Source organism: Colletotrichum navitas, assembly GCF_030913465.1.
Source record: "Colletotrichum navitas strain CBS 125086 chromosome Unknown LY79scaffold_291, whole genome shotgun sequence".
NCBI classification, from domain to species: Eukaryota; Fungi; Ascomycota; class Sordariomycetes; order Glomerellales; family Glomerellaceae; genus Colletotrichum; species Colletotrichum navitas.
The window spans coordinates 631-21,390 of record NW_026850837.1 but is presented as its reverse complement, the minus strand read 5'-3'; the positions used below and the strand labels follow the sequence as shown (position 1 = coordinate 21,390).

Genomic DNA, 20,760 nt, shown 5'->3' with positions numbered 1-20,760 from the left:
TAACTAATCTAAATAACTCTACCTAAAGGTCTTATTACTAGTGTACCCTAAGCGCCTATAAACATAAAGGTAACTTACTAACCCCTATCTAAGAAGATAATAACGTTAATTAATAGACCTTAGTCTAATTAAGGCTAAGGTTTATTAATTAAATATCTACCTCTAGTTAGCAGTTAAACTTAGTTAGTAATACTATTATTACTAAGTAGTATAAAACTATATATAAAAGGTCTTATTATTTAGTTATATAGTTATAAGGTAGGTAAAGTGCTTAATTAGGCTAAAAAGGCCTAATTAGGCGTATAAGATTAAAAGAATATCTAGGATTAGTTATATTACTATAATAATAAAGTTATAGTTAAAGGTAGAGGTTAACTTATAGGTATTAAATTCTATATTCTATCTATCTTATTAGTCTTAATTAGTATTTAACGTCCTAATTAGGACAATTAAGGCTCTATTAGCTAGAAAAACACTTATAAAAACTACTTAAAGAAAAACCTAAAATCCTGCCCTATTCTACTATATATTTACTTTAAGGAAGAGAACACTACTATATTAAAAAGTTAAGTAATATAGCTAGTATATAGTAGTAAGTAAAGTAAGTAAATCTCTTACTAAAAGTATTCTTATATAAAGTTATTTAATATATAGCTCTTATAGCTATCTATAATAAAGAGAGTCTTAGATTTAAGCCTTTTAGCCTTAGCTACTGTTACTAGGATAAAGATAGTCTTTAGCTAGTTAAAGCTAATCTTATTAAAAGTCTAGCTATTCTCTAATAATATAAATTACTAATAGGCAAAGGATTTAAGTTTAAGAGGAAACTACTATTACTATACTATAACTTTCTTAAAGATAACTAAGGGAGGTAGTCTTTTACTATTAGTAAAGATACACTTAAGAATAGTTAACTAAGTGTAGCCTTTAGAAACTTAAATGTATATAAATTACTTACTAGACTTACCTAGTACTAAAGACTACTAAGCCTCCTCTTTAGTAATCCTAGTCTTATCTATATTTTATCTAAGGTATTAGAGAATATCCTTAATAATAAGTAATATAAGCAAGTAAAAGAGCTCTTTAATCTTCTCCTTAGTAATATACTTTATCCTCTTAAAGCTAATCTTTTTAGCCCTTAGAGTGCCTATAGATAGATTTCTTTTTTAGAATTTATTTAGCTATTTTCTGCCTAATAGCTAGTTATCTTCTTTAGCCTTAAAGATCTATTAGGCTATCTCCTTAACCTATGAATAACTTAGTGTAAATCTAAGGGCTTCTTGGGCTAATACCTAGTTAGTAAGGCGTTTTTCTTGTATAGTACTGAGCCTCTGATGGTCTACTTTGGCCTCTTACTGCGATGTGGCACCGTTAAGGCGCCGCTATAGTGTGGCCCTTGGTATACCCTAGCGCCTAGCTGCTTCACAGTGGCCACCACCTTTAAGGACTTTATTAATTACTTACTGTAACGCTTTAGGGGTATAACTGGGCATAATGATGCATTTAGTATTTTTAAAAGAATTATTTAGATTTTTAGTTGTTAGGATATTTTGCTTTGAAAAGGTTAGTTATTTCCTGGCAGTGTAAAGTGAGGGGTAAATTGGCAATGTTGATACGTGGCCCGTTAAGGGGGGTGGCCCGTTATGTGGGGTGGGGTCTTATCCGGTTAAGTCAGGACACTGCCAATCGTAGAGTTGCGCTGGTGGGTGTGGGAACAGCATGGTATCCGTGCAGGTCATTTGAACTTGCAGCCGCGACTCGAATTGGATATTTTCCAGGGCTTTCTTCCAGTGTGTTGACATTCTGCAGCGGTTAGCAACAAACTGTGCTGATGCATTTCCGCATTGCGCTACGTCCGAGACTCAGTACACGCCGACTTCGCTAGACACTGCTCCACCTGCCTGTCTTGGTAGGCTGTTGCATGAATCCCGGGGGTTCATTGGTTGGGGGCTTGTGCTAATACTCTTGCCCAGGGTACCGATGCGGCTTCGACCTGCTCACGCCAGCTGGGCAAAACATCGATTAATGATGAGTTTCTACAAGCTATCAGCTGTTATAGACTTATTATCCTTTCCTCTAGTTATTGCAGCCTACTCATTTGCTACATCTTGCGAATAACGACTGCTGAATGATGCGCCCGGCAACTACATGTCGGTTGTGGCCATGCTGGCTCATCCTTTCAGTCGAGGGTCCACCCACATCAAGAGCCCGGACTGCCGCGATCAACCTGTTGTAGATTACGCGTACCTGTCCCATCACTTGGATGTCGAGATACTCGCACGTCATGTCGCGCAGATCGAGAGGTTGCTCGAGCATCCCGTGTTAGCCTCTGTTTGCAGACCGTCCGGCAACCGCCTCCCCGCCGATGCGGGAAATCGATCGTTGGAAGACATAAAAGATGCGGTCCGAAGGTACGGCGCCACCAATCATCACCCTTGTAGAACATGCGCGATGGTGGAGGACGGTCTCGGCGGGGTTGTTGTTGATGCCGATTTGCGAGTGAAGGGGACGAGCAACCTGCGCGTTTGCGACGCCAGCATCTTCCCCATCATACCGCGGGGCAACATCCTGACTACGGTGCATGGGGTTGCGGAGAAAGCGTCCAAGTTCATTCTAGCTTCCGATAAATAGAAATAGAAGAACGGAGCGTGCGTGCACATTCCGCTTTCTAAACATGCGACATGGAAGCAATGACCTATTTACCTCTTAACTTTGAGGAATGAACAGATGAAAATATAATGAAACACAACCAACTTAGACTTATCACTCTAACCATTTTCCGTCGAGGAAGTACAGCAATATGACTGCCAAACCATCAGAGCTGCTACCATCATTGTTGTCTCTACAGGCCAGGTACATGTAGCGTCTAACAAGGTAACTAGGCCGTGAACGATCTCACTTCTCTTTAGGTTCAGCACACAAGTCTACAAAACTCACGTTGGTTGAACTACCAAGAATAAAGTCGCAAAATGCAAAATAAAATGACAAGAGTGGGATTCGAACCCACGCCAATTACTTGACTAGCACCTGAAGCTAGCGCCTTAGACCGCTCGGCCATCTTGCCTTGATGATTTGAGGCTTTTACCAATCCTAGTACTGGAGCACCACAGGGATCACGAGAAAAGTGAGAATGTCTCTATTATCACGATGGAAGTGAAGGGTTTGAACAAAGTCAGAGACTCATCAGATCAACCAGCAGCTATTGTCATAACTAGACATTTAACATATTTATTTCACCACAACTTTGTGCTTTGTTCCACCAAGTCACTGTTCAAAAGCCCTTTGCTGTTCAGCCAGTCCCTTTTGGTACATTGCATTTTCTCCGTTGTTGTTTCTTCACGCTTCCAGTTCAGTATGCATGCAGTTCAGACCCACTGCTCAGAAATCGGCAATCATGGAAGCTCCCTTTACTCATAAAGCTCTTGAGAGCAAGTTTCTTTCTGCTCCAACATGCCCGCATTACACAACATCTTCGTTCTCAAGCTCGAAGTTCTCACTGCGGTTCCAAAACTAGAGACTCGCCATACCTGCCACAGACAGCTGTGCTACTCTGTTCCAAACTTTTGAAGGTTCTTCGCACTTATTTTCACGAAATGTTTCAACCCACAGCAACAGCTTCTTCCAGCTCAGGCTGAAGCTCGTTTCCGGTCGACATTGAGGCCATCCGGCATGCCGCATCACAAACACTTTCTTCACCATTGTTCGGTCCTCTTCTTGGTGTGTAGACACAACAGTACAACATATACAGGCGCCAACAAGGTCGCGGCTTGGAGACGAGTACACAAGGAATTGTTCAATCCTACAAGTTACAACAAAGACGTCAAGGGCACTACAGTCACTACTTTTTGATCCCAATCCTGGCGAATTGGTCCTTATCCCTACCCAAGATCCCTCTCTTCAGAGAACTCACTAAAAAATTCTGCCAATTAGATGACCTGACCTGCCAAGATGGCCTCACCTTCCAGCCGCGACGAAGGTGTCCAGCTCAACAGCTTCACAGCCATGGCGAGTGACCAGCAGACTTCAAGCTCCAAGACACGTTCGAATGAGCCTGGCCAGAACAGGGGAAAAGGTTCAATTAATCGAGACCAAGAGAAGTTGCTCGTCAGGCTGTGTGGTAGTCGCGATCGCAGCCGCGCCTTGCCCAGTTTCAACCCCATCTGCGACAGCCAGGACACGGCCAGGGCTGGCCCAGCAATATTTCCTACCCTTCACTCGCGCCACGGCGCGCTGCCTACCATTCCTGAGATCCGCGTCAAGGGCCCAGACTCCAGAGATGCCCGGACAGATGCCGGCGGCAGCGTGTCGCCCTCCAACCATCCCCAGTCCACCGACTACCTCCAAGTGCCTAGCAGCTCCAAACCTCGAGCCCAGCACAAAAGCCAGACCGTACAGCCCGGGACCGGCAGAAAGAGGACGTTTCTGGGCTTCGTCGGCTGCGCCCTGGGCCTCCAACGCGTTAGAACCTATGGAGACCACGAGCCCCTCGTCGGCCGCAGATACCGCGCCAAGCGCAACACCTTTCGAATGATAGCGCTCTTCGGTATCCTCATGATGCTCAACCTCGCAGCTTCAATCGCCCTGTTCGTCTACTTCGCCAGCATGGGCGGCGCCGGCCCCGAGTGGTTCGCCTGGATCGCAATCAGCGCGGCGGGTTGGATCTGGTCCTTCCTGGCCTTTATCATGGCGAAGCAGTCCAAGAAGCGCGTACTGCACGATGTAGAGATCGCCCGGCAAAGCATCCGACTGGGCAGCCGAGTTCGAGACGGCACGGCGGCCCCGGTTGCAATCATTGGTGGTCCTAGTGCGAATAAGCAGCAAGTCATGCGCGCCGGCTCCAGTGCTGCGACTAGTGCGGCTCCGGTGATCTTCGGGAAACACCCGGAACTCGAACTCGTTCACGAGGAGGATTGGGCGCGCGATGCAGAGGATCGTTTGAATATGCTGGTTGCCAACTAGAGACCTCAAGGCGGAGATGCATAGTCTCACTTGGACGGACTGAAGGACGGGGGTTCTCGCAGTGCTATATTCCATTTCATCAATTAGGGAAATGGGTATCATCAACTCTTCTCAAGCAAATTGCCACTCGACCTGTTTTGTGAATCTACTTATGGGTTGTTGAGTGGTTATGGAAACGAATGTTATCCCTGATGATTCGCTCGACATGCATGGCAGTTGATAAGATGTGGATACAATGTGACCCCGTCACCTCTCCAAAGTCAATCCCAAGTTGAGATAGAGAGCAACCGGCGGCAACCTGTACTGTTCTAGTCGGTCGCAGGTAGAGGTAGCATCACACCTAGACACAATCAATCAAGAAACTTGAGAGACTATTTTCCATGTTTCATTCCATTATCAGCCGTTGATTGACACCTTGGCCCAACATTTACATTCCTTCTAAATCTGTGGAATATCCTGGGTTATGATTTCGTTCAGTCACGTGGTTCAAGAACGGCCGTCAGCAAAAAGCTGAAGTTGATGGAGATTGCCGTGCCTTCGGGGCATTGAGTTTGGCAATCTCGTTTGAGACATCAACAAAACTCAAGCTCAATTTCCAGAATGAGGTTGTTGGAACGGGGGCTAATTGCTGCTGGCAACCGAGCATTCCACAGATGGCTTCGGTCCGAACTCTGGTGGTGATTTGGAGTGAAGCCCAAACAAATGTGCTTGGCTGCTCCTCTTCTTCACAATAAACTGCTATACTGATCTAGCAGAGGTCTCCTCTGTTGTTCCTTCCCTCTGCGTGAAAGACACTTCACCCGAGATAATTGCTGCTGATTGGGTGTGGCACGCGCGTGGTCAGCTGTGAGAATCCTGCGCCATCGCGTGCCCATCTCATCTCATATCAACAATGGGATAACATTTCCCACCTTCACCTACTGCCTGCTTCCTTTGATGGTCTTGAGACCTTACTTTCTTCTCTTGCCGCGGTCTTTTGCAAGTCCTCTTTTGCCACAAATCCCGCCCTCCCCTCTCTGTCTTTATACTCCCTCACCCACAGTCACTACCGCGAATGCCTTCAGTTTAATATAGGGCAGCGACAAAAATAACAACAACGGCAATGGGGTCAATCCCACCACAGGTCTCGTTCAGTTCTGAGTCAACTGCGGTCGCCAGTCACAGAACAGCGTACCCCTCGTTTGAGGAGCTCACTTCCTTCAAGCTGCCTCTGAAAGATGATATCGTCGACTCAACCATTGACGAGGTGCCTGACCACTTGAATGGGCTCAAGAACACCCGTCAGATTGCTCCCAACCCGTCCACGCCCAGACATCCCTCTCCCGTCAGCACTGAGACCTCGGATCGCGACTTCACCCCCGAGGACACCCCTTCGACCATCCATGGAGAGTCCATGTTCTATCCGCGTCACCCGCTGGCCAACCTCGCGTCCTCCCTCAAAGTGCCTGCATCCCCTAGGTGGCCCTTCCAAAATGTTACCCCTCGAACCACGGCCATGGTGCCCGTTTCCCAAAGCATCACCAGCTCTCCCAGAACCCTGAACCTGGCCACCAAACGCAGCACCATAGGTCACGTCAGCGTGTCCGAGTCCTTGGATGAATTCCAGATCAGCCATCCGAACGCAAAGCTCCTCTCGCTCCACCCTCGGCCCCTCACGTACAACCAGACCGGACGCAACCTCGCAAAGATCCCGGAACTGGTCGAGAAGCCGGAGTGGAACGTACAGCCCATCCAAGGCATGCCGATGACACACTATGAGAAGCCCAGACACCCGAGCCCGCGCTTCCTCAAGATCCGCCGCCGCCGCCGCCGCGAGAGACACGGCCGCTCCGCCAAGCCCCAGACCGTCTGGTACCAGCGCATCAGCATCGACAAGAAGGTCTTCCGCGCCTCGGCCAGCATCGCCATGTTCTTCGTCGTGAACTCGTTCATCTCGGCTTCGGCCCTCATTACCCTCACAACCGCCAGGCTCCCCCTGCCCCACGGCATCGTCGTCTGGGTCATCGTCAGCCTCACCACCTGCGCCTTCACCCTGACGACCCTTTACCTCATGCGCAAGTTCCGCAACGCCGTCTCCTACGACGAGGAGCGCCGCGGCCGCTCCCCCTACCCCAACCTCTCCCTCGACGCCTCCCACATGTGCAATATGGACTTGCCCGCCAGCCCCACCGAGGTCCTTCACCGCCGACAGCTCGGGGCCGCCGCCGAGAAGGAGCAGATGCAAGCCGAGCGGACGAAGAACGGGCCCGTCGTGGACTCTCGAGGATCGGAAGGGACCCGGGCCGCCCAGCCCTGTCCCGCCGGCCCTTTTGGCACTTTCTTGCCGAAATACCCTCGTGACGTCGTCGCCGAAGACTACTGGACCGACAACTCCGTCATCGTGGCTACCGGCTCCGAGACCAGCTCGACGACTGCCGTCATCCCCTCGACGCCGAAGGCGACAGCGGAGAGACGCCGAGCGGGACTGTTTGACAGCGGCCCACTGCCGCAGCAGGAGGACGACGAACACGGCTTGAGAGACCTGGAGTTTTCGCGTTGGGACGGATGGTTGGGGTGGGACTGAATGGGACGCAAAGCGCAGGCGATCTCGACAATGATACCCGGTGGCGATGGCGTACTATTCAGTTTCGGGCGTTTTTCTCTTCTTTTCTCTTCTTTTTAAAACGGTCGACGCGGATACGCTATGAAACACACAATGAATTTGGGGGGGGGGGGGCATTGAGTAAGAGACTTGGCAAGCCGTATCAGGGTGATTACTGTGCGAAAATACTATCAATGATCATGCATGCGTGACACCACGAGACACATTTGGCTTGCGTGGCCAAAACTCCGTGCCTACAATGCCATGCTTGATGGCAGTACGGCTTACCCTGTGAAGCTGGCTAACTGAATGGTGACTCGACTGGTTGTAGTTGGTCCAGTTCGATCTGGTGTGAGCATGCGCCTGATTGCCCCCCGCAACAAACCCAATACTATACTCCCGAGACTTTTTGTCTCTTCTCAGCCCCCCTGTACCTTCTTCTCCAATGTGAAAACTGATTGCATTGACCTGAGCCTCGAATCATCTCAATATTCTTCACGCTACTGGAAGCAAAGAGAGAGGAGACCCCCCTGAATCTCTCGCTGGAACGCATGCGAAATGATAGACTACAACTCAAAATAGAGCCAGGAAAGATCAGCGCCTCGAGTCCTGTCATCGGACAGCTGCACTCTCTGACTGTTTTTCTTGCCATAGGTATGAGCAACGGCAATGTATATGCACTCGATGAACAGGATTCTTTTGATATATCGTTATCCCGGTGAATGGAGTGAGCCTGGGTGGTCGTAGTCGACTCGGGCCTAGTATCTGCTCTGCAACCCCGGCTATGGGTAAGGTCTACAAGGCGCTCCGAGAGCCACATAGTCGATGCCTCTTCTCGCTTTGCACTTATCCGGCATGCCTGACCCCTTGATCATTCTTCCCATCCTCGTCGTCAGAGGAAGAGAGCAGGGCGTCGTCTTCCAGCACCCAGTCGTCCAATAGGATGTCCTCAGCATCCAACCTCCTATACTTCCTCGTCCTGTACTTTCTGAAGACAAAGACAGCCCCAACGACAGCCCCGGACAAGACGGCGACAACCAACCCGATCGAGACCCAAGCCCTCCAGCCTTTCAAACAGCAGGGGTACAACGACATGTAGATTCCCACGCCCCACTCCATCCACCCTAGTTTCCGCACGTTGTCTGGCTTCAGGCCCTTCCGGACGAGATGCTTGTGCCGCGGGCCCGTAGGGCCGGACTGAAATCGTTTGAGCTTGAACCGCGGCACCGTTTTCTGGCGCGGGTCCGAGTCCGGGTACGACACGTCCCCCCAGCGGCCCGAGTAGTAAAAGAAGGACGTCAGGTTTGACGACTCCGGTGGTGCGGTGGGTAGTTGGCCGGGCGGGTCCAGTCGAGTCAAGGTAAATGACTTGGGGTCGAAGCGATAGAAGTAAGCTGAAAGAACGGGATCCCATCTCTTTCCTTGGTCGCAGTAATCTACCAAGACGGCATTGTGGATTTGGTCGCTGACAGACTGGGTTAGACAGAGGCAGGCGGATACATAGGAATAATGAAGCTTACCCTGGCGTTGGATAGTTTGCATGAGATCCACATGCACTATATACTATTGGCTATGGCACATTAGTGAATCGATAGCTCATCGGAAAAAAGGGCCGGGGTGAGTTGGCTTACACGCCCATCCGTCTTGGACAGTTCTGGGTCGTCCCAGCTGTACGACGAGCCGTCAACATGTTGGCTGAAGTATATCCCGACAGGTTTCCCATCTCGGAAGCGAATCATGTTGTGCTCCCTTTGAGTCAGCCTGTGTCAGCAAAAAGACGTCCATAAGGAGAGCTCGGCAGCCGGGGGGGGGGGGGGGGGGGGGGGGGGGGGGGTTTGGAGGGGCTAACAAACCAGTCGCCAATGTGGTCACCAAAGTGCATACCCGAGGCCGCCTCCCCGCCCTTGACGATGTGGTTGAAGGGCTCCAAGACCTGGGTGATGTTCGGGCCCTCGTTGTACGAGTAAAAGTAAAAGTAGAAGGCGTCCACATCGCGTTCGTTCTTGTTGACCAGGATCACGACGCAGGGCGTGGCGTTGTGGACTCTGCCGTCCGGGTCCGGGGCCGTTCCGAGAAGCCATGGCGGATGGATGGTGGGATCATCGTCGGAGGTGAGTGCCACGTCGTCCCCGAACTGGTTGAGGATCTCCAGGTTGTCCAGGTTCAGCGGCGGCAGGTCAGGCACTGGCTTCCGGTCCAGGAGCGGCGATGTGTGGCGGATGTGGGTGAGGAGATCGCTGGGCATATAGCGGTCATCCGAGTGCAGCCATAGAAGAGGTGCTGTTAACGTTGACTATTTAGGGTTTTCGTCTTTAATGTGCTGCATCGTGGGAGGGTGGGTGGCTTACCATGGCTGGTGACGTAGTCGGGGCACTGACGATCCGCGCCGTCCCGTTCCGCCAGGGTCGGGGGGGTGGAGCATGCGAGGAGACCGATCAGCAGGAGGAGGCTCCGAGGCCGGATCGCCTGCATAAAAGCAGATGCAGCATCGGCCATCTGGTATGCCTCCCGTTTCTTCTAGTCGTCGTTCGCAGAATAGTCTCTTTGCGTTAGGGAGAGAGGGGGAAAATAAAGAGAAAGAGGTACGTCGGTAGGCGCGGGACGCCATCAGTCAGTCGGCCGGTACGTATGTTTACCTAATCAACCAAAAGTGTGTACGTCAGCAACACCGTGGGAACCTCTCGGGGGAGGGCGGCCGGTTCGAGAGACCGGAACCCTCGGAATGGAGCCAAGGCGCGCAGCCCCCCCCCCCCCCCCCCTCTCTTTTGTGCAGTTTTCTTGCTGAAGGCATTCCAGGCATGCCGTGATGAGTCTTTCTTCCGCGGCCATATGTGGCATAATGAGCCGGATCGGGCTTCCGGATCGGGAGCCCTTCGTGACAGTAAGTAAAAATTGAAGAGAGAACATAGCGTCATGCTTGCTAGACAAACGGAGCTGGTCCCCAGGGTTCTCCATGTTGTGACAACACTTAGGTTTAGCCTCGTTCTCGTTATCTGCGTTGCAAAGTGCAGTAGTGACGTTGCATTGCTTGCAGGCTTTCCTTGTAACATCGCTCCTTATTAGTTTACAACAAGATAGTTACCGCATGTCTCAGCAGCGATTCTGGCTTAACGAGCACAAGAAGCGGAACAGAGTTTTTGACCGCATGCCTGGAATTTAGAGGCCCCAAGTCAAGTAGATATTGCATCCTCATAAGTTACTCTGGATAGACTTCGTCTCACCCGTTTGTGTTCGAGAGGCGTCGTGCCTTCCCATCGGTGTCCTCAGTCGATGAATCGGGGTTCCCAGGGTCAAGTGCTGATCTCGAGGCTGTTCCTGGTGTACGGCATCGAAACGTGGCCGTAAGGTTGAGTTGGGATGCCTAAACTTACCAGCACACATCGAAACGCGGCTGTGCCTTCAAATGGCAATACGGGCGGCGATAAGCCAGCCTGAACTCCCGACGTCGCAGCCACTTAAACATGCTTCCCGAGCGAGTCGGACTGTGCTGGTACCACTTGGCCCCAGAGGGAGAACACCGACTATCGCGGAAACGGTTAGTCGGTCGCTGCAACTCGTCGCTATCTCTGCAGAGGCTCCGTCCTTCGGAAGATTGTCGCTGGTTTCCAGGCCGTAGTCGACCTTGGCCGGCCCCGGCTCTCTAGCTGCTGTCTGCCAATTGGAACTTGATGGAACCATCGTCGGGATCGACGTGGATTGGGGCGTCTCCGCGATCCCCGCCCCCAGCACCCCCGGAGAAGGGCTCGATAGGCATTCTTTCGCGGGGATGTGCCATGGGTGTGTGCCTCTTACGTTAGTTTAAGCCTGATACAGCAATAATCGCCCCCCCCCCCCCTCCATCCTGCGCAGTGAACTGCTTACCTCCCCCCTTGTAAGAAAACGCTCGGAACTACAGTGCCGGTACCCTTCTTTTCCCTTTACTATTGGCGGCGAGGTAAACCCCACCGCCGGTACTTGCGGTATACGATGTACTTGCGACCAGAAGCGAGGAGACAACCAAGCTTCCCCAAGCTTTGCTGCCATGGGGGGGGAGCGCCCTCTTGGCTCCCACCCTGCGTCCTTGGTGGTACCACGTGGGCAAGCCGAGACCAGGTCGAATCACTGCTCGATGGCGATGCCGACAGGTTGCTGCAGCATAAGCTGGCGTGGTTGAAGGGGTTCGATGCGTGAATTGGTGTAGACATTCTACCCCGCAGGAAGTTTGACCAACTAATTCGGGGCGCGCGTGTGTCTCACTCTGACTAGGCTCATATCATGTATACCTCAGTCTCTGGTGACAGTTGCATAGTTCAATTCTGGTGGTGTGTGTGTGAGAGACTACATCGGATGACTTTCTCCCGTTCCCTCTCCTACCATGTCTCGAAAATCGACCGGCCAACCTACTTCCCCTTCCCCCGGCCATCTGCTCGCCCGACGCCCACTACGTCGCGCTGCATATCATGCATGGGACGAAGCTTAACCTATTCGCCTGTCGTTAAATTACGGGACGGCCGAGCCTTGTTCTTTCCAACGGGTAACTGAATATTTAACCTGAACCACCCCCCCGCCTCCCGTCGGATGGGACGACGCATGCACACTCGCCTACTGGGCATCGCGTCACTGATACCAACGGGCGTTGCTGACCACGTTCCGCGAAGCGTAGACTTGCTTTCACTGTATCGCGACTATTCAAGCAGACGCCATGGCCGAGCCCGAGAAGAGACTCGACGCAGACTCACCAGCGTACGTTTCTCCTCCCCCCCCCCCCCCCCCCCCCCTTCGCTTTTCATTCGTAAGATTCAATGATGCGGACCGAGCCGGCTTGACTCACACAATCCCGTGTATAGCTTCGCTAAGGATGGCGTCTACAACCACGAGGAGCGCAAAAAGAGCATCGCGGAGCTGACCCAGAACCTCGAGGGGGAGATCAAGAACCCCCTCCGGGGCATCCCCAAGGCCGAGCTCCTCGACCAGGTCGCCGACTACCAGCGGTCGCACGGCCTCCCCGACGACATCCTCCCGTTGCTGAAGAAGGGCGCCCTGGTCGCGCAGAACCCGGCCTTGTTCGAGGAGCTCGAAGAGCTCGACGAGGCCGAGAAGCAGGCGCTGCGCGAGGAGGTGACGCACCGGTGGAAGCACCCTTGGGCGCTCTACTACACCATCATCCTCAACTCCGTCGCCGCCGCCATCCAGGGATGGGACCAGGTAAGCTATGTCTCCCCCCTCCCCCTCCCCGTCCGCCTCTATTGCGCGCTTGTCTCGGGAACTGGCGCCACCTAGTCGTCGTTCCCGTTCTGTCCCCGCCGTCGTGCCTCGCCCGCCTTTGACGCGCGCAACATATGATCTAACGGTGCGCGCTGTGTAGACCGGCTCCAACGGCGCCAATTTGGCGTTCCCCGTCGCGCTTGGCATCCCCGACGCCGCCGGCTCGGCCTGCGGCCCCGTCGCGGACGAGGGCGAATGCGCCAAGAATAGCTGGATCATCGGTCTTGTCAACTCCATGCCCTACATCACCATCTTCATATTGTAAGTCTATGACGCGCACGATGCTCGACGCCGGTAGCTTCGTCGTGTGCTTGTGAGAGAAGCCCTCTTGACTAATCGTCCCCGTTGCAGCGCCTGTTGGATATCCGATCCCCTCAATGAGCTCCTTGGCCGCCGCGGCGTCATCTTCATCGCTGCCATTTTCTCGCTGCTTGCGCCCTTCGGCATGGCCGTCTCGCAGACATGGGGCCAGCTCGCAGCGTGCAGGTACCGAACCCCCCTCCCTCCCTCCCCTCCTCGGCATCATTTTCAAGCCACCACCTTCCGGATCACTAACCGCCGCTGGCAGGATGCTACTCGGAATCGGCATGGGTCTGAAAGAAGTCACAGTTCCCGTCTTCTCCGCCGAGAACTCTCCCACACTTATCCGCGGCGGCCTGGTCATGTCTTGGCAGGTCTGGACCGCGTTCGGTGAGCCTCACTCCAGCCCCCCCCCCCCCCCCCCCCCGGCACAATGAGCCAAGACGGGATGGGATCCCTTGATGTTTCTTGGTGCTTCTTAGGGTTCTCTTGGCTCTCTCTTGGCAACGGAATGAACCCCACCAAAAATACTAATTCGAGAAACGCACAAAAGGCATCTTCCTCGGCACGTGCGCCAACCTCGCCGTCGGCAGGACGGGCGACATCGCCTGGCGCCTCCAGTTCGCCTCGGCCTTCATCCCCGCCGTGCCCCTCGTCATCGGAACGTACTTCTGCCCCGAGTCCCCCCGGTGGTACCTCAAGAAGGGCCGCCACGTCAAGGCCTGGGGGTCGCTGCTCCGCCTGCGCAACACGCCGCTGCAGGCCGCGCGGGACCTGTACTACATCCACGCGCTGCTCGAGTACGAGGAGACGCTGGTGCAGGAGGCCGGCCTCAAGGTCACGAGCAACATGTTCACCCGCTTCGTCGAGCTCTTCACCATCGCGCGCATCCGGCGCGCGACCTGGGCCGCGGGCATCGTCATGATTGCGCAGCAGATGTGCGGAAGTGAGTACAACCCCCCCCCCCCCTTCTAACCCCTGGATCCGCGGTGTCAAAGTGCGAATTGACTGACATGCAAGGGCAGTCAACATCATCTCGTTCTACAGCGCGACCATCTTCAAGCAAAGCGGCATCAGCGACTACACTGCGCTCTGGGCCAGTTTCGGCTTCGGCTTGATCAACTTCACGTTCGCGTGGCCCGCCGTCTGGACCATCGACACCTTTGGCAGACGGACGCTTCTGCTCTTCACGTTCCCCAACATGTTCTGGACCCTGCTAGGTTCGTGACCACCAGACATCCCATCATAAGCCTCGGAAAACCCCCTTCGTCCCATCGCAGACTGACAAGCCCCTTTCTTAGCCGCCGGCCTCTGCTACCTCATCAACGACAGCACCGCCAGAATCGCAGCGGTGGCGACCTTTGTCTACCTTTTTGCCGCCTTCTACTCCCCCGGTAAGCCCCGCCAAACCCCTTCCAGAAACGCCCCGCCCAATACTGACTCCTCTGCCCCCCCCCTCCCAGGCGAGGGCCCCGTCCCCTTCATGTACTCGGCCGAGGTCTTCCCCCTCTCCCACCGCGAGGTCGGCATGTCCTGGGCCGTCGCGACCAACAACTTCTGGGCCTCGGTGCTCTCCCTGACCCTCCCGCGCATGCTCATCGCCATGACCGCCACCGGCGTCTTCTCCTTCTACGCCGGCCTCAACCTCGTCGCCCTCGCCCTCATCTTCCTCTTCGTCCCCGAGACGAAGCAGAAGTCGCTCGAGGAGCTCGACTACGTCTTCGGCGTGCCCACCCGCAAGCACGCGTCCTACCAGCTCGGCACCGTCCTGCCGTGGTGGACAAAGACGTACGTCATGCGCCGCAAGGTGGGCCCCTGCCCGCCGCTGTACCACGAGGAGAACTTCGAGGGCCGGCGCGGTGATGCATGAGCGTTGCATGGGTCACACACGTCGCGTGCCCCGCGCGCCTTGGATGGGGCTGTGGGGAGAGACGGGGAAGGATACGACTTTCATTGCGGGGAGTTACATTGGCGTCTGGTGCGGTAGTCTCCGCTGGGAGATCGTAGTATACCCCTCGGTAGTACTAAATATCAAATCCGTTGCCATCGAACATCACGCGCGCCTAAAGTTTCCGTTCCTGACAATTAAGACATCTGCAGAATTTGCGATTGTGCTATAAATGATTCATCGGCTCTGGACACAGCTCTACGCAGGGTCAATGCCGTAATAACAGAAACGTCCAACGTCCTCCACCCATATTCCCATCACCAAAACGACTCTAGAGCGTGTATCGGAACTGGAAAGGTCAGTATCAGTCTTTCCGACGGCTTGATGGGGTTACTCACGTAGGGGTTCTCGAAATCGGTGTAATCCTGCTCCCCGTACTCCTTGCCCCGCCTCGCCCTCTCCTCGGCCGTGAGACCGTCGGCGGCCATGTCGGCGTCCCTCTTCTTGTTCCGCCTCACCAGAATCCAGCGCCACGTCAGGATCAGCGTGAACTCGAGCCCGAAGCAGATGGCGCACGCGATGGTGCCGGGCGTGTACTTGGGCGCGTCTTTCGCGCGGAAGATCTGGCTGCCGACCATGTTGCCGACGCAGTAGCCGACAAAGGTGAAGCTGCTCGTGATGGTGCGCTTCGTGCGGCCGGCAATGTTGCTCGGGATCAGGGACCAGGCGAGGAAGAGGCCGAGGACGAAGGGCACGGTGATGAAGTAGCACCCCCACTTGGACCACTTGATGGCCGGGTCGTTGGGAAGCAGGGACATGCCGAGGAAGCCGGCAAAGGGCGGGAGCACCGCCGAGGCCATGATCCAGAGCCGGAGGTTGGCGCGCCTGCTGGTGACGAGGCCGACGGTGATGAAGATGATGACGGACATGACGGAACGGGGGATGTCGATGAGGATGGTCTGGAGGTTGGCTTGGGGGCTGTTAGCAGTTCGAGCCCGATATCGAAGAGAGCAAAAGGGAAGACGTACAGAAACCGAACGAAGTCATGATGATGTTGCCAAAGGTCGTGAGGCCGCCGTTGGGCACTGAGCTGAGAAAGGCGTTCAAGCCGGCGAACCAGAAGCAGGGGTCAACGAGGCATTCCCGGACCTGCTTCCACTTCCATCCCTTGATGGCGGTGCGGTCGTGGCCGGTGTTGTTGGACATGATGCGCGCGCTCGCCTGTTTTGCTGGTCAGCTGCCGACCCGGAACATGGAAGCCGTCAAGGAAACTTACCATCGCCTTCTCCGCCTCGCTCAGCCACTTCACCTCCGAAGGTGTGCCCAGGAGGAACAGGCAGAGACACCCGATGGCGGTGGTGAGACTGCCCAGGAACTGCAAGCTGTCAGATACCCGGTCCGCGTATGACGATCAACAGAGGTCGACTCACGTAGGAGATGTAGCGCCACGGCTCCGCACCCTCCTTGTGCTGCGTCGAGGCGCCGATGCCGTACATGATAAGGGAGGCGATGACGCCGAACCCGGCGTTGGCGCTCTGGAACACGAGCGCCCGCGAGGCGTGCTCTTGCGTCTTGTACCAGGTCCCCACGAGCAGGATGAAGCCGGGCGAGATGCAGCACTCAAAGGCACCCTGGAGGGCGCGGAGGACGATGAGGTGGGTGAAGTTCTTGGCGAAGCCGATGCAGAGGACGATGATGCCCCAGCAGATCATATATACGGAGAGGGTGCGGCCCATCTTGTAACGCTGGAGTAAGATGTTGCTCGGGAACTCGAAGCACATGTATGTGATGTCTGGGAGACTTGGTCAGCTTCTCGGGATAGGCGAGATGGCCGAGGGACCAGGGAGGAGGGAAGATAGCGTACAGAAGATGGTCGTCAGCCATGAATATTCCTGTCCCTTCAGCCCGGTATCCTCGCGCAGACCGAAGATGGCCTGGGTGCCGAGGGCGGTCTTGTCGACCTGCTGGATGCCATAGCAGAACCACATGAGCGGGAGGAGGTACTTGTCGACCTTGCGCTTGAGCTTGTGGAACTCCTCCTTTGTGTATCGGGCTTCCACAGAGACTGTGCCGATCGTATGTCAGCCGGTGAGGGAATTACCCAGGTGGGCTTTGCAGCCGTTCGCAAGAATAAGTGAAGGTACTCACTAAGGTCCGTCTCGCCATTCCTCTCGCTTGCGTTGTCGGACTGGTCCGTGACGACGGCGACCTTCTTCTCCGATATGGAAGCTTCCAGATCTTGAGACGATGCCATAGCTGCGGCAATCCTCAAAGGAACTTCGGGGTAAGAGGCCGGGTTCGAGGTCCGCTGGAGGTTCGCAGACAAGAGGAGATGGAACGAAATGGCGTACCGTGCTGATGGCGAAACAGCCGTCACGTATGGACATGGGACCTCACTTATATGATCACCACAGCCTCCATTATTGTCGTCCGCGAGTGGCCACTGCTGAAGGCAACGTAACCCCTCCTCTCAAGAAGTCGAGATAAGGGTTTCCGCGGAGAGGGGGGGGAGGGACTCAGCCGACGATCGCTGCCTCCAATGCTGGGATAGCCGACCGCAGGGCTATTCTGGTGGACCTGTGGCGGACGGCCGAACCAACATGGAAAGTGAACCATTCCAGCAGGCGAAGTTGACATGTTAGTTGGTTCTGTAGTAGTTCCGTGGGCGTCAAACATGGGTCCCATATCGCAGGCTATTCCCAAATCTTATTCGGGCATGCACCCATCGAATCGAGGCGATTGGAGACGAGTACAACGGATGTCCAATGATGTGATAACAGGCTCGAAGGATAAGTGAGGTCGGATGAAGGATCCCACCCCGCCGGATAACGAGACTCAGTCTTTAGAGGTGGCTATCCTGCAGGGATGAAGTTGACGATGTCACCCTGCGTGTGCCGCGAGGCTGCATCGCGTCTTGGCCGACGACGAAACGTCTGATAGGAAGGAACTTAATATGGGACATGATAAGGCGGAGGCGGGGCGATGACCGAATATCCCCTTACCGGCCAACGTTGTCCGACGACCGGACGCCGGAATCAGTCGATATAACGGCCTGCCTCCTTCGCAATGCAGCCAAACTAGAGTATGAAAGAGGGCCGGGTTCCCTTTTGCTGACTGCCAGGATGTCGATTCCACGACGGGGGGTGGCGGGGGAAGCCGGGGTAGTTCTTATCGCTATCCCAACCGCCAACATGGGAGAGGCGCCGGGTGGACCCGAATATGATAACAAATGGAGATGATATGTTGCCATCCGTGTTGACTTGTCCTCCGTGACGCGGCCAAAGGCGTGACGAAGATAGAAAAACGTCGCTGAGTTCGGGGTCTGCTTACATGATTCAAGAATAAACGACTGAATATCCTTGGAGGCTCAGGTTGCGGTTGATGGGACATGAACAGACGATGCGAGAAAAAAAACAAATCAAACTTTTTATTTGTATACAGACGCCGGGCAGATAAGCATGACCATGGCCCGCTATACGGCCTTGGAGGCGCGGGACTTGTTGACCCGGTGCCGCCTCTCCTTGGCGGCCGTTTTCCGGCGCTTCATCCATGACTGGTTGAGGTTCTTGCGGTTGTCCCAGAACCACTTCTGGAAATCGCCGCCGGGTCCCGCCGCCGCGCCACCGCTCTCGGCCTCGGCGTTCCGCTCCGCGTTCAGCGTTGCCTCGATCTCCTCCCGCGTCTCCTCGTCGTCGTCCTCATCGTCGCCCTCGGCACCAATGGCCCAAAACGGCTTCGTGTGGTTCGGGTGCGCCGTGTCGGGCGTGGGTGCCGCGCTTCTGACGTTGCGCCACTCAAACTCCTCCGCAGTGAAGGGGGTCATGGGCAGCTGGCCAGCCGCCGCAACATCTCCCTCGTCCTCCAAGTCGTCGTTATCGGCACCACCGCTGAAAAAGCTGAAAGGCTCGGCCTCTTTGGCGGCTTGAGGGTTCCCGTCATCGCCCTGCTTCGGGCGTTTGTAGAGTGCCTCGAGAGGGTGCACTTGCGACGGGGTGGAGGGCGGGGGTATCTTAATAGTAAGGCTGACGTTGGAGCCGGCGGATATGGGCCGCGATGCATCGGCAACCCTGATGGCAGACAGCGGGGTTTCAGAAACGGCTGGCCCAGAGGGCTTTGCAGCATCGGTCATTTCTTCGCCGTCGTCTGAACCATCTTCGGAGCTGCTGTCAGCCGACGAGGAGCCGCTGCTGCTGGTAGTATCGTCCTCTGTAGGCGGCGGCCTCGGCGTCTGCTTTGCAGGTGTTACTGGCGACGCCTTGGCCTGCTCCGGCTTATTGTCTGAGCCCTCGTCCGAGGAGGTATCTTCATCGGATGACGCACCGCTGCTGCTTGTGTCATCTTCATCCTGAGGCGGCGGCGGCGGCGGAGGGGCCTTGGCCTTCTTCGACGCCTTGGATGCTTTGGGCTCGGGGACGGGCGCCGTCGCCGTTCTCCTCGTCTTGGGCGGCTCAATGACGTTTCCCTGGGCGTCGACCCATCCTTTGCCTTCGACATACTCGGTGGTGAGCGACTCGACCGGCGCAGGCTTGGCGGCCTTGAGAAAGGTGGGGAACTTTGTCGTCTTCTCGAACTCGTGGATAATGACCTCTTTCGACCTCTTCTTGCGCTTCTTGCGTTCGGGTTCGTCCTCGGCCTCGGTCGTCGCCGGAAGCTGCTTCGCGGGCAGCTTGGTCTTGAGCAAGCACTCCTCCTTTTCGGTGTACCTGGAGCGCTCCTCGCGCTTCTTGGTCTTGTCTTTCTTGTCTTTTTTTTCCTTGTCCTTCTTGCTCTTCTTCTCCCTTATCTTGGCCTCCTCGGGGACGGTCCATCCTCGCTTGACCTTGCGATCGTGCAGCTGAACACCCTCGACGACGTTGTCGTCGCGCTTCTGCCGCTTCCTCTCCTCTTTATCCTTGGACTTCTTCTTCCGCTTCTTTCCCGTCTCTTCGTCTTCGGGAACAGGAGTGTATTCCTCGAGGGGATGGGCCTTTTCGATGCGCATCTTGACGCCCTTCAGCACGGCACCGTTGAGTTTCTTCTTGAGCTTTTCGGCGTCCGCCTCGGGAAGATCGACGAAGCCGTAGCGCTTCTCGGGAAAGGTCTCGATCGTGTGGAATGATAGGTTGCGGGCGTTTGGCAGGGCCGAGGAGGGGACGACAATCTTCAAGAGGTCCTGGTCGAAAGGAGTGATGTGCAACCTCGTGTAGGCGCTGCTGGTATCGGATGAAGGTCCAGCAGGGTCGTGAGTAGTCGGCGCGACACTTGATGTCATGATTAGATATTATCGAGTCGAGGGAAGGGTAAAACGAACAGGCCCGTGACGCTGGGTGGGCGTCGTATGCCCGTCGAGTCGAAATGGCGAGAAAACGGCAGTTCCCAAGAGCTCAGCTAACGAAGCTTCCAAAGAGGATTTTGCCGATCCAGTCGAAAACCCTTTTGTTGCGCAGGGATTTTTATTGGCCCATGTGCACCTCTGGCGCCGGACAGTAAACAGACACACGCACTGTATTACAGCACTGTTCGAACCCCGCCAAAGTGCTTGCTTATGTCATCTTTCTATTTCTCTTGAATTCTTCCTATCAATGGACTCAACCAAGCATTGATACAAGGTTTCACTTCAGTTCAGTTACTGTCACGATGAGGTGAACTGATATAAGGCGTCAGTTGTGCTGCTGCAACTAACGGCGTCGTTTTTGCGCGACAGTTACAATTGATCACATTTTAATTGTTCCATAGACTGTACCGAGATGCTCTTTTGTTGTCAGCCAAGATAGGGAACGACGGTTCGCGATCGTGCCTTCTCACAATA

The 20,760-nt window shown here is 54.6% G+C and overlaps 7 protein-coding genes and 1 non-coding gene across 8 annotated transcripts; 4 read left to right on the top strand and 4 right to left on the bottom strand.

Moving 5' to 3' along the window:
- Positions 1-2,451: 2,451 nt before the first annotated feature.
- LY79DRAFT_595509 (uncharacterized protein) lies at positions 2,452-2,631 on the top strand (the record flags this gene model as incomplete). Its single annotated transcript, XM_060561786.1, has 1 exon — positions 2,452-2,631. One exon carries the CDS (start codon positions 2,452-2,454, stop codon positions 2,629-2,631), a length of 180 nt encoding a protein of 59 aa, XP_060406681.1.
- Positions 2,632-2,982: 351 nt separating this feature from the next.
- On the bottom strand, positions 2,983-3,064 carry LY79DRAFT_t291. The gene has a single exon. It is a non-coding gene; the product is annotated as a tRNA-Leu (tRNA).
- Positions 3,065-3,948: 884 nt separating this feature from the next.
- On the top strand, positions 3,949-4,987 carry LY79DRAFT_686741 (uncharacterized protein; the record flags this gene model as incomplete). Its single annotated transcript, XM_060564669.1, has 2 exons — positions 3,949-4,117; positions 4,196-4,987. The coding sequence occupies 2 exons, from the start codon at positions 3,949-3,951 to the stop codon at positions 4,957-4,959; spliced, it is 933 nt and encodes a 310-aa protein (XP_060406680.1). The 3' UTR covers positions 4,960-4,987.
- Positions 4,988-5,891: 904 nt separating this feature from the next.
- Positions 5,892-7,670, top strand: LY79DRAFT_654480 (uncharacterized protein). The gene has a single exon (XM_060562651.1). The coding sequence runs from the start codon at positions 6,062-6,064 to the stop codon at positions 7,520-7,522; it is 1,461 nt and encodes a 486-aa protein (XP_060406679.1). The 5' UTR covers positions 5,892-6,061; the 3' UTR covers positions 7,523-7,670.
- Positions 7,671-8,099: 429 nt separating this feature from the next.
- Positions 8,100-10,290, bottom strand: LY79DRAFT_574180 (vacuolar protein sorting-associated protein 62). The gene is made up of 5 exons (XM_060559564.1): positions 9,889-10,290; positions 9,394-9,820; positions 9,172-9,289; positions 9,061-9,110; positions 8,100-9,005 (listed from the first exon to the last, which is right to left on the bottom strand). The coding sequence occupies exons 1-5, from the start codon at positions 10,034-10,036 to the stop codon at positions 8,387-8,389; spliced, it is 1,362 nt and encodes a 453-aa protein (XP_060406678.1). The 5' UTR covers positions 10,037-10,290; the 3' UTR covers positions 8,100-8,386.
- Positions 10,291-11,808: 1,518 nt separating this feature from the next.
- LY79DRAFT_574175 (uncharacterized protein) lies at positions 11,809-15,166 on the top strand. Its single transcript, XM_060559563.1, has 9 exons — positions 11,809-12,262; positions 12,367-12,724; positions 12,885-13,045; positions 13,136-13,270; positions 13,353-13,474; positions 13,638-14,030; positions 14,110-14,304; positions 14,386-14,478; positions 14,548-15,166. The coding sequence occupies exons 1-9, from the start codon at positions 12,222-12,224 to the stop codon at positions 14,952-14,954; spliced, it is 1,905 nt and encodes a 634-aa protein (XP_060406677.1). The 5' UTR covers positions 11,809-12,221; the 3' UTR covers positions 14,955-15,166.
- Positions 15,167-15,289: 123 nt separating this feature from the next.
- On the bottom strand, positions 15,290-17,226 carry LY79DRAFT_531352 (major facilitator superfamily transporter; the record flags this gene model as incomplete). The annotated part of the gene is made up of 6 exons (XM_060556250.1): positions 15,290-15,942; positions 16,001-16,193; positions 16,249-16,347; positions 16,403-16,764; positions 16,837-17,037; positions 17,121-17,226. The coding sequence occupies 6 exons, from the start codon at positions 17,224-17,226 to the stop codon at positions 15,290-15,292; spliced, it is 1,614 nt and encodes a 537-aa protein (XP_060406676.1).
- A 1,218-nt stretch (positions 17,227-18,444) lies between these two features.
- On the bottom strand, positions 18,445-20,223 carry LY79DRAFT_531333 (uncharacterized protein; the record flags this gene model as incomplete). The annotated part of the gene is made up of 1 exon (XM_060556249.1): positions 18,445-20,223. One exon carries the CDS (start codon positions 20,221-20,223, stop codon positions 18,445-18,447), a length of 1,779 nt encoding a protein of 592 aa, XP_060406675.1.
- Between the last annotated feature and the right edge of the window lie 537 nt (positions 20,224-20,760).